General features: G+C 52.7%; 1 protein-coding gene across 2 annotated transcripts in view; it reads right to left on the reverse strand.

Moving 5' to 3' along the window:
- Positions 1 to 12,414, reverse strand: part of LOC116956075 (alpha-N-acetylgalactosaminide alpha-2,6-sialyltransferase 2-like) — a 42,933-nt gene that overhangs the window by 8,726 nt on the left and 21,793 nt on the right. For both annotated transcript variants that reach the window (XM_032977516.2, XM_076053912.1), the window contains exons 3-5: positions 10,235 to 10,406; positions 8,772 to 8,955; positions 2,100 to 2,238 (exon numbers count right to left, since the gene is read on the reverse strand). In XM_032977516.2, the coding sequence (XP_032833407.2) occupies positions 2,100 to 2,238; positions 8,772 to 8,955; positions 10,235 to 10,406 (495 nt within the window). The remainder of the gene's footprint in view (positions 1 to 2,099; positions 2,239 to 8,771; positions 8,956 to 10,234; positions 10,407 to 12,414) is intronic.

Below are 12,414 nucleotides of genomic sequence, written 5' to 3' on the forward strand. Positions count from 1 at the left end.
GGTAGGGCTGGTAGGGGTACACAGAGCGGGTGTAGGGGCTGGTAGGGGTACACAGCCAGGGGTAGGGCAGGTAGGGGTTAACAGACAGGGGTAGGGCTGGTAGGGGTACACAGACAGGGGTAGGGCTGGTAGGGGTACACAGACAGGGGTAGGGCTGGTAGAGGTACACAGACAGGGGTAGGGCTGGTAGGGGTACACAGACAGGGGTAGAGCTGGTAGGGGTACACAGACAGGGGTAGGGCTGGTAGGGGTACACAGCCAGGGGTAGGGCTGGTAGGAGTACACAGACAGGGGTATGGGTTGGAAGGGGTACACAGACAGGGGTAGGGCTGGTAGGGGTACGCAAACAGTGGTAGGGCTGGTAGGGGTACACAGCCAGGGGTAGGGCTGGTAGGGGTACACAGACAGGGGTAGGGCTGGTAGGGGTACACAGAGAGGGGTAGGGCTGGTAGGGGTACACAGAGCGGGTGTAGGGGCTGGTAGGGGTACACAGACAGGGGTAGGGGTACACAGACAGGGGAAGGGCTGGTAGGGGTACACAGACAGGGGTAGGGACTGGTAGGGGTACACAGACACAGGTAGGGGTTCGTAGGGGTACACAGACAGTGGTAGGGGCTGGTAGGGGTACACAGACAGGGGTAGGGCTGGTAGGGGTACACAGACAGGGGTAGGGACTGGTAGGGGTACACAGACAGGGGTAGGGGTTGGTAGGGGTACACAGACACGGGTAGGGCTGGTAGGGGTACACAGACAGGAGTAGGGCTGGTAGGGGTACACAGAGAGGGGTAGGGCTGGTAGGGGTACACAGAGCGGGTGTAGGGGCTGGTAGGGGTACACAGACAGGGGTAGGGCTGGTAGGGGTACACAGACAGGGGTAGGGACTGGTAGGGGTACACAGCCAGGGGTAGGGCTGGTAGGGGTACACAGACAGGGGTAGGGGTTGGTAGGGGTACACAGGGAGGGGTAGGGACCGGTAGGGGTACACAGACAGGGGTAGGGGTTGGTAGGGGTACACAGACAGGGGTAGGAACTGGTAGGGGTACACAGACAGGGGTAGGGGTTGGTAGGGGTACACAGACACGGGTAGGGCTGGTAGGGGTACACAGACAGGGGTAGGGCTGGTAGGGGTACACAGACACGGGTAGGGCTGGTAGGGGTACACAGACAGGGGTAGGGCTGGTAGGGGTACACAGAGCGGGTGTAGGGGCTGGTAGGGGTACACAGCCAGGGGTAGGGCTGGTAGGGGTACACAGCCAGGGGTAGGGCTGGTAGGGGTACACAGACAGGGGCAGGGCTGGTAGGGGTACACAGCCAGGGATAGGGCTGGTAGGGGTACACAGACAGGGGTATGGGTTGGAAGGGGTACACAGACAGGGGTAGGGCTGGTAGGGGTACGCAAACAGTGGTAGGGCTGGTAGGGGTACACAGCCAGGGGTAGGGCTGGTAGGGGTACACAGACAGGGGTAGGGCTGGTAGGGGTACACAGAGAGGGGTAGGGCTGGTAGGGGTACACAGAGCGGGTGTAGGGGCTGGTAGGGGTACACAGACAGGGGTAGGGGTACACAGACAGGGGAAGGGCTGGTAGGGGTACACAGACAGGGGTAGGGACTGGTAGGGGTACACAGACACAGGTAGGGGTTCGTAGGGGCACACAGACAGTGGTAGGGGCTGGTAGGGGTACACAGACAGGGGTAGGGCTGGTAGGGGTACACAGACAGGGGTAGGGACTGGTAGGGGTACACAGACAGGGGTAGGGGTTGGTAGGGGTACACAGACACGGGTAGGGCTGGTAGGGGTACACAGACAGGGGTAGGGCTGGTAGGGGTACACAGAGAGGGGTAGGGCTGGTAGGGGTACACAGAGCGGGTGTAGGGGCTGGTAGGGGTACACAGACAGGGGTAGGGCTGGTAGGGGTACACAGACAGGGGTAGGGACTGGTAGGGGTACACAGCCAGGGGTAGGGCTGGTAGGGGTACACAGACAGTGGTAGGGGCTGTGAAGGGCACGTGCTGTCAAAGGCACAGGCTGTGAAGGGCACGGGCTGTGAAGGGCACGGGCTGTCAAAAGCACGGGCTGTGCATGCACGCGGCGCTTCGTACTGGCGTGTTGGGCGGCGAGGTGTATCCCAGCTTGCGGTATCGGCCCAGCGAGTTGCGCATGGTGTTGGTGCTGAAGAAGTAGAAGCTCGTTCTGCTCCCCACGTCGTCCTCGTAGCCCCGGGTCATCGCGGCATTCACCCTGCGACAGCGGCAGAAGCAACAGGAGCAGCAGCAACAGCACATAAGCAGCAGCAGCAGCAGAAGAAGCGGCAGAAGAAGCAGCAGCAGCAGAAGAAGCAACATCAGCAGCATCAGCAGCAGCAGAAGAAGCGGCAGCAACATCAGCAGTAGCAGAAGCAATGCCTGCTGTATATTGGGAGTTTGCGTGTCTCTCTCATTCTAGATTTGAAACTTTCGTGACTGCAAGGTTCCATACTCTTTGGTTCTATTCGGTAAAGTCACGTAGGTAAAAAATAAAACAACAAAAATCACGACGTTTCGGCCACAACACAAGTAGCCTTCTTCAGGTGAAGCAACAGAACTGTTGGAACGACATTGAAGCTCTGTCGTCCCGACAGTTCTGTTCCTTCACCTGAAGAAGGCTACTTGTGTTGTGGCCGAAACGTCGTGATTTTTGTTGTTTTATTTTTTACCTATGTGACTTTACCGAATAGAACCAAAGAGTATGTCTCTATCATCATCATCATCTCCTGGTAAGCAGGAGGCTGTGGGTTCGATCCCGACTCTGACAATGCCTGCTATTTATTGGGAGTTTGCGTGTCTCTCTCATCATCATCATCATCTCCTGGTATGCAGGAGGCCGTGGGTTCGATCCCGACCCTGACAACGCCTGCTGTATATTGGGAGTTTGCGTGCCTCTCTCATCATCATCATCTCCTGGTATGCAGGACGCCGTGGGTTCGATCCCGACCCAGACAATGCCTGCTGTATATTTGGAGATTGCGTGTCTCTCTCATCATCATCATCTCCTGGTATGGAGGAGGCCGTGGGTTCGATCCCGACCCTGACAATGCATGCTGTATATTGGGAGTTTGCGTGTCGCTCTCATCATCATCATCACAGTGGCTAGAAGATGTTAACTACCTCTCCCGGTATGCAGGAGGGCGTGGGTTCGATCCCGACCCTGACACCTGCTGTATATTTGGAGTGTGCGTGTCTCTCTCACTCTCCATGGTCACGTCGATGTTTCACGCGGTCCTCCGGTTTTTGCCTCCACAATTGGAATAAAGATGCGTTTTGAATATGCGGCTGCCATTTATTTCCACGTAATAATACACCACGTCGTTGAGCTATAATTTGTGATAGGCAGGTCGCTTCTGCAAAAAGGGGCCACAGAGCTCCGTGGGCCTTACCTGGTCAAAAAAGAATACGCAAAAAAATATATAGGGTAATCTATGCGAGCCATTGGTGATCTGGCTGAGGCCATCAATTCACTCCGCTCGAGAACCCACGACCAAATCACTGGCAGTGGCTGAAACTTGGTTTCGCAAATCTCTGCGACGCTTGCTCGGCGCTCGGGTCCGTGAGTCACGCTCTAGATCGTTGCCAAAAAACAAATACCTCACGCACGCGATGCAAGAGTGCTCATGGTTCTGCTGTGAATGTAATCTCTCCTTGTGTGGCTTGTGCAAGGGGTCTATATCCTGGTTTCAAAGCCACGTCGTGGGGATTTTACCCGAGGCCCATTGCTCTCCACACATGAGCCACGATTGCCTTGCTGACCCTGTCAAGGATCATAAATCATCACGCGAGCTCCGGTGATCCTTGCAGTGGCTTTCGGCTGGCCATCTGAAAACGCATCGCGTGCCTTCAGATGCGCGTCTGCGGCCGTCTGGATCGACCTAGATCGATCTTCCTTCCGATATTACGAAGCCACTGGAGCTATGCACTCTCAAATCGTCAAGATGGACAAACTCATTCTTCCTTTAGAACTGCTTTTGGTGTTTAGTTCGTTGTCATTCCCCCGCCCACCCCCACGCACCTCCGATTAGCGCGGTTGGCTACGTACGGTTTGTGCGAAAGAAGTTCAACGCACGTAGAGACGTGCGCACGTCGCTGCAACGCTCTCGTCTTAAACAAACGTTGTGGGCCACTGCTAGCTCTGGATCTCATCAGTCCATGGCCGAGCCAAGGAGCATTCCACCACGATGAAATATCCCTCCACCCACGCGGGTCAGCGTCTGACGTTGATCAACGTTGGGGGAGGCTTTTACATTGGCACTGCAGATCCTGGTTGTAAGGGTGCCACGGTGGCGAGATGTTAACTGCCTCGCCTGCTATTCGGGAGGTCGTGGGTTCGATCGCGACCCCAACGCCTGCTGTATATTTGGAGTTTGTGTGTCTCTCTTTCTTATCATCATCACGGTAGCTAGAATATGTTAACTGCCTCTCCCGGTATATGGGAGGTCGTGGGTTCGATCCCGACCTGGACGCCTGCTGCTGTATATGTGCAGTTTGTGTGTGTCTCTCTCTCTCATCATCATCATCACGGTGGCTACGAGATGTTAACTGCCTCGCCTGGTATACGAGAGGTCGTCGGTTCGATCCCGACCTGGATGCCTGCTGTGTATTTGGAGTTTGTGTGTCTCTCTCATCATCATCATCACGGTGGCTACGAGATGTTAACAGCCTCGCCTGGTATGCGGGAGGTCGTGGGTTCGATCCCGACCTGGACGCCTGCTGTGTATTTGAAGTTCGCGTGTTCTCTGTCTCTCACTCCCCGTGGTCGTGTGGATTTTTTTTCCCAAGGTCTCACTCCCTCCACATTGAGAATCAAGCACGTGCGTTCAGAGTAACTGGCTGCTGCTAGAAATGTGCCCGTCATGATGATGAGCCACTTCCGATGAGCTATTATTTGTGATAGCAAGGCCGCTTCTGCAAAATGGGTACCTCAGTGCGGCCTTAGCTGGTAAAAAAAAAAACATTTTTGTCAGCTTTTAAAGATAAAATGACACTTTCTGGCGGTAAGGGGTCTCAAACCCAACCACGGTTTCAAATGGTGTGGCGGTACTCACTCACACTGACGATGTCTTATCGGTGATAGTGTCCCTCCCCCCTCTGAAAATTAGTGAAGTACAACCATCCTATGTTACACAGACTCGTGCAGCAGCGCCTCACTCGGTCAAAGGCGCCTTTACAAAACTTACAAAGGTGTACACAAGATGGCAGTGGTTGAGATATTTTGAAGTGGGGTGGTTATTAAACGTTGTGGTGTAGCTGTGGTGACAGGAGGGCAGGCGTGAGTGGTTAAGGACGGGGTTGGGGTAGTGATAGGGTTGGTGATAGGGGAATCGGTAGTGATAGGGGTTGGAGTAGTGGTAGGGATAGTGTCTGTATGAGAATCAGGTGTTAAGATGTTAAAACACCAAACTGAAACCTTTCACAAGGAATCATGTCTGCATTAACCACAATACTTGTGATCAGAATGCAAACAAAAAAACATGCTCTGATAATATATGTGGCATTGTTTTTTAAACTGATTGATCCACACAAGAGACAGCTTTCTTTGGAGCCTATTCCCAGAGGACTTTTAGCGTCCTCTGGTCTAACACCGTTTTGAGACGAGGCTCAAAAGAAAGCTGTCTCTGGTGTGAACCAACCCGTTTCAAAGACAATGCCACATATATGATCAGAGTACGTTGATTGTTTGCATTCTGACCACAAGTATTGTTGTTAACGCAGACATGATTCCTTGTAAAAGATTTCAGTTTTGTGTTTTAACATCTTAACACAACTGTTTTGTTTGCCAGAAAAAAGGGGAAAACCCTATTCTCATATTTTGGTACTGGCAAAGGAGGTCCCGTGATGCATTGATAATATTAAAATGTGGATGATACTGAATTTCCTGGCACTTATCAAAGACAAAAACAGAGGTCCTGGTAATTGGAGCAAAAAGCCCAAAGAGATCAACTGCTCACACTTTTTTTTTTCTCGCTGACAGAAAACGCCAAACTGCAGGTTAAAAACGTTCGTGTTCCGTTTGATCCGGATTTGAACTTTGAAGCCCATATCAGATATATCACCAAAACGGCATTTTTATCATCTTAGAAATATGGCTAAGTTACAGCCATTTCTCTCTCGGTTAACTTCTGAGAAACTGACGCGTGCTTTTATTGCCAGGAGACTTGACTACTGCAATGCTCTCTTTTCCAGTCTTCCCGAAAAAGTCAATATGTAACCTACAACTTATTCAGAATGCAGCGGCACGGGTGATTACGAAAACAAGAAAGAGCATCCACGTGACGCGTATTTTTACGGTCGTAGAAATAATTTTAAAAGTGTTTTTTTTATTGGTTTTTAAATCGTTGAATGGTTTGGCACCAGCATACACATCTTCTATGCTTTTTAAGATGTGAACCAACAAGAGAACTCAGACACCTCTGGTGCCGGTCTTTTAGTCATTCCAAGGGACAGGACCAAAGCTCACGGAGAAGCGGACCTCAGTGTGCGTGGTCTTCGCCTGTGGAGCAGCCTGCCAGGGGATCTGTGGGCTTGGCAATTATTAAGCAATTTAAAGTTGAATCTAAAAACGAATCTTTTTAAACTGGCTTTTTACTTAAGTTTATTTTATAGAGTTTTTTTTTTAAATATGCCTTCGATAGCAATTCATTATAATGCAATTTTAATCTTGATTTGAAGCTTTCGTGACTGCAGGAATCCATACTCTTTGGTTCTTTCGGTAAAGTCACGTAGGTAGAAATAAAATAAAATAAACAAATCACGACGTTTCGATTGCAACACAAGCAATCACCATCAGGTGGGAAAACCACGGCAACAATTTTGTTGTTGTTGCAATTCTGTTTGAATGGAAATTGCTTTAATTGTTCTTGAGCGACAATGCTTTCTTTTATCTGTACAGCACTTTGAATTGCATCTTTTGCGCGAAATAGTGCTACAGCAATAAAGGCTTGATTGATTGAGACAGAAAGATGCGTAGCTGAGAGGAAAGGGGTTCAGAGTCGGGGTGGCCGCACAGAAGGTCACGTGATTTACGGGAGACCTCAGCTGATTTCGATAGATGTGCCCGATCTCGAGGGGTCGCTGGGAGTTAATCTGCCTTAAGCCGGGTTGCCGCTCTTCCCGTTGAGCAAAACTTAAGCACACGAGCAAATTTGTTGCTAGCAGTTGAACCGTGCGGTCCAAAATATCATCTATAATTATTTTTAATACACTAATGGATAATAATAATAATAATGAGGATGATGGATGATACATTGCATGCACGGTTGGAATTACATCGAGAGGAGGACACGCGTCCGTCCAGTGCTCGCCGAGTTGCATGGGCTTCTGGTTGCTGAACGAAGACATTAAAGAGGTCGCACTCATTACGCGCAACGTGCTCGCCGCAAATGAACCCCGACAGCCCGCCGACCTCGTCAAGGGGCAGAAACCATCGCCGCGTGAACTCCGGTGAGTCCTCGCTAGCAGCGTCTTTTGGCTGTCCATCGCACAAAGACGGTCACCACACCTTCGTCGCTTTCACGCGGTGCGAGGGTGCTCACCGTTCTGCTAGAACGTGCCACAGGTCCCCCTGCGTGGCTTCTACAAGAGGTTCATCCTGGTTTTTTTTTTCAAAAGCCACGTCGTGGGGATTTACACAAGACCCATGGGCTCGCCACAAACGAACGACAATACCTCGCCGAGCTCGTCAGAGAGCAAAAACCACGCCAACTCCGGAAATACTCGCAGCGCCTTTTCGCTGGCAACCTGAAAGCACTTTCAGACGCGCTTCTGTGGCCGTCTGGAACGTTGAGCAGCCAATCGACATTGACTGCTCAACGCACGTGGCCAACCGGAGGTGCGGCGTGGTGGGTGGGGGGGTGGGTGTGGTTGGGGTGGAAGGACCACAAACTAAAACAACAACAACAAATCCCCAAGCAGCGACGTCACGTGATTTTGGGGGGAGAGGGCGGGAGAGAGGGGGGGGGCGAGAGAGAGGGGGGGAGAGAGAGAGAGGGGGGATGAGAGAGGGGGGGAGAGAGAGGGGGGTGAGAGAGAGGGGCGAGAGAGAGGGGGGCGAGAGAGAGGGGGGAGAGGGGGGGTGAGAGAGGGGGGCGAGAGAGAGGGGGGAGAGGGGGGGTGAGAGAGGGGGGCGAGAGAGAGGGGGGAGAGGGGGGGTGAGAGAGGGGGGTGAGAGAGAGGGGGGGAGAGAGAAGGGGGAGAGAGGGGGGGGTGAGAGAGGGGGGTGAGAGAGAGGGGGTGAGAGAGAAGGGGGAGAGAGGGGGGGGCGAGAGAGAGGGGGTGAGAGGGGGGGGTGAGAGAGGGGGGTGAGAGAGAGGGGGGGAGAGAGAAGGGGGAGAGAGGGGGGGGTGAGAGAGGGGGGTGAGAGAGAGGGGGTGAGAGAGGGGGGCGAGAGAGAGGGGGGGGCGAGAGAGAGGGGGTGAGAGAGGGGGGCGAGAGAGAGGGGGGCGAGAGAGAGGGGGGGTGAGAGAGGGGGGTGAGAAAGAGGGGGGAAGAGGGGGGGCGAGAGAGGTGGGGGATGAGAGAGTCGGGGGGCGAGAGAGAGGGGCGAGAGAGAGGGGGGCGAGAGAGAGGGGGGCGAGAGAGAGGGGGGGTGAGAGAGGGGGGTGAGAAAGAGGGGGGAAGAGGGGGGGCGAGAGAGGTGGGGGATGAGAGAGTCGGGGGGCGAGAGAGAGGGGCGAGAGAGAGGGGGTGGGGTCAGAGAGAGGGGCGAGAGCGAGGGGGGGGGGGGTGCGAGGGGTGAGCGCTGACCGGAAGACGTAGTGGTGCTTGTCGATCTCGCGGCCCAGGCGCGACCCGTTGAGGATGCCGCCGTTGCCCACGACGGCGCAGGCGACGCACGCCGGTGCCCGCTGCCGCCTCCATCGCTCGCTCCAGTCGTCGAACATGTGGCGGTTGGCGCTCGTGTTGAGCAGCCGCAGAGCGGTGGCCACGACTGCGATAAGAAGGTGGGGGGGGGCGGGGGGGGGGGGTTAGTGTCGGTGGGCTTTGTACGGTGCGGGAGAAGACCGACGTGACAACCAAGCGGCGTCTTGATACGTGAACAAGCTGCACCGCCACCACCAGCACCACATCCACCACCACATCCACCACCAGCAGCACCACCACATCCACCACCACCACCAGCACCGCCACCACTACCACATCCACCACCACCACCAGCACCGCCACCAGCACCACATCCACCACCACCACCAGCACCACATCCACCACCACATCCACCACCAGCACCGCCACCACCACCATCAGCACCACCACTACCGCCACTGCATCCACCAGCACCAACAACAACAACCGCCATTCGCCACTAAGTGGCGGTGACGTCACCACGACGCTTGTGCCAGGCTATGTGCACCTTGAGGCCACGTGAAGTGTCGAACGCCCGCTGGCAGGAGGTCACGGGGCAGACCCAGGTGCCACGGGTCGACTGACTGAGATGACTGAGACGACTGGCTGATGCACCACCTGTACCCCCTACTGTGCACATTTAGCCACCCAGCGCTCCGCTCGTTGTTGTGAGCGTCGCTCCTCCGCCCTCCGTTGTTGTTGGAGGGCGACTGCCTCCAACTGCCCAGTAGCATCCTTCACGAGCCTCCTCCACAGAGGCCGATCTTGACACCGCTGGTACCAGTCATCGGCAAGTCCACTCAGCTCCACGTCCTCCTGTACCATGTCACTCCATCTCTTCTCTAGCCCGTGCCGCGCCCGCTTAGCCCCCTCAATCCGGCCGAACAAAAGCTGTTTCGGCATGTGGTGGTTGGGCATGCGGGCTACATGACCCAGCCAACGCAGCCTTGCCTGCCGGAGGAGCTCACCGATGGGACTTTGCCCAGATCTTTCAAGGATTTGTGAGTTCCTCACACAATCCAGCCTGGTTAAACCCAGGATGGATCGTAGGCAGGCCAGCCTAAATGTTTCCACGTTTCGCTGGCGTAGAGAAGGGAGGGAATGAGCATGGCCGAAAAGACCTGAAGCTTCGTGCGGAGCGACAGACCAGGCAGCTTCCACACAGCGTTACGCAACCGATCAAAATATATTGCCGCTCGACTGATTCGGAGTGCGACTTCCGTTGCCAAACCGGAGCCACCACGGCCACCACCACATCCACCACCAGTGCCACCACCACATCCACCACCGCCACTAGCACCACCGCCACCACCACCGCCACCAGCGCCGCCACCACCGCTACCACCGCCACCACCACCAACACTCACGCGAGAAGTTCTTGCCACCCCAGCCGTAGATGAGCTGGAAGCGCTTGAGGCGCTCGTACTCCTGCGCCGTGGCGTGCTCGCTCCACGCGAGCACGCGTGTGTCTGGGATGAACGCCGCGCGCAGCCACGCGTCGGCACGCAGCGCCAGCGCCCGCACGTTATTCTTGCACCCCTGCACCAACAGCGAAACAACAGACAATCGGCACGTGTGTCGCGAGGGCTTGTCGTGCGTGCAAACCAAGGCCGTGATTATAATATATATTGGGGGACACACACACACACCCCCCCTCCCAATATTCAAATATGCTCAAAATGCCCCCCCCCCTCCCATTTATTGCTATATAAAAAACATTTTTCGAAAACTTGACCACAATATCTGGACTTGTCTTCATGTAAATCAATGCATAGATTTATTTTTTATATGATTGTGGTTATGGTTGTAATAAAGTATTAAAGCTTTCGTGACTGCATAAAATTACTCATTGGTTTTTTTTCGGTAAAGTCACGTATGTAGAAACACAATAAAATTATATTAAATCTTCTTGACACCTGATGAAGATCGCTTGCGTTGTGATCGAAACGTCGTGATTGTTTTTTGTTTTAATATAATTGTATTGTATTTCTACATACGTGACTTTACCGAAAAAAAAACAATGAGTGGTTATGGTTGTACTTTATGAATCCCTAATCTCTGCCATTACATACGATGAAACAAGAAATGTTAAAAAAGTAAAAACAGAGCAATGTAATACAATACACTATTAGACATTATTGTAAAAAATAAATAAAAAGACCATCCCACGCGTTAGGGAATTTTTTAATATTTTAGGCAGGAAATTAGTTTTCAAATTTAGATAATTTTCTGGGTTGGGACCTCCAGACACCCTAGAAGATTTGGTCCCCCCCAATGTTGACTCCATGGCTACGGCCTTGGTGCAAACCCTTTCTGGCAACACAACGGGAGTTGTGCTGAGATGTTCAAACACCCAATATAAACTCTTTTGCGAGGAATCAAGCTCGCATTAACCACACCACGGCACTTGTGGTGAGCATGCAAACAAACACGCTCTGGTGATATACGCATTGTCTTTGAACCCTTAAAGGGTTTGCTGCAACATACAGGGACTCCTCTGCGTACGAACGAGTTGGGTTCCAGAGGTCTGTTTGTAAGTCGATTCCAAACGTGTTGTACGACATGTACACTAAACACGGGGAATGGCTTTAAAAGTTGTATAATCTCCTGTTGATGTAAATGTCACTGGTCCTTCATGTTCTGCAGATGTAGATGCCACTGGTTCTTCATGTTCTGCAGATGTAGATGCCATTGGTTCTTCATGTTCTGCAGATGTAAATGCCACTGGTTCTTCATGTTCTGCAGATGTAGATGCCACTGGCTCTTCATGTTCTGCAGATGTAAATGCCACTGGTTCTTCATGTTCTGCAGATGTCGATGCCACTGGTTCTTCACGTTCTGTAGATGCCACTGGTTCTTCACGTTCTGCAGATGCCACTGGTTCTTCATGTTCTGCAGAAGTAGATGCCACTGGCTCTTAATGTTCTGCAGATGCCACTGGTTCTTCATGTTCTGCAGATGTAGATGCCACTGGTTCTTCATGTTCTGCAGATGCCACTGGTTCTTCATGTTCTGCAGATGTAGTTGCCACTGGTTCTTCATGTTCTGCAGATGCCACTGGTTCTTCATGTTCTGCAGATGTAGATGCCACTGGTTCTTCATGTTCTGCAGATGTATTTCCCACTCATTCTTCATGTTCTGCAGATGTAGATGCCACTGGTTCTGAATGTGTCATCTACATGACATACGGACGGACCGGTTTGTTCGTATCTCTGACAGTTCGTAAGTCAAATGTCTGTAAGTAGAGGAGTCCCTGTACTATGTTAGAGTTTTGCTGACTGGATTACTGCCTGCCCAGCTGGATTCCTGGCTGCCTGGATTCCTGGCACGTGGGCGAATGATTTATTTCTATATTTATTATTCGCTCTTTTTCCCCAGATAAGGCCCACTGAGCTATTTATCTCTTTTCCAGAAGTGACCTGGTCACAAACGACAGCTCAACGAAGTGGCTAATCACGTGGAGATTTCTAGCAGTCAAACAATTTAAAACGCACGTTGATTTTCACTGTGGGAGGGAAAACCTCGAGGAACCTGTAGAAAAATCCAC

This window comes from Petromyzon marinus, chromosome 63, assembly GCF_048934315.1.
Source record: "Petromyzon marinus isolate PM22_M1 ecotype Great Lakes invasive population chromosome 63, UKy_Petmar_22M1.pri1.0, whole genome shotgun sequence".
Classification (NCBI taxonomy): Eukaryota; Metazoa; Chordata; class Hyperoartia; order Petromyzontiformes; family Petromyzontidae; genus Petromyzon; species Petromyzon marinus.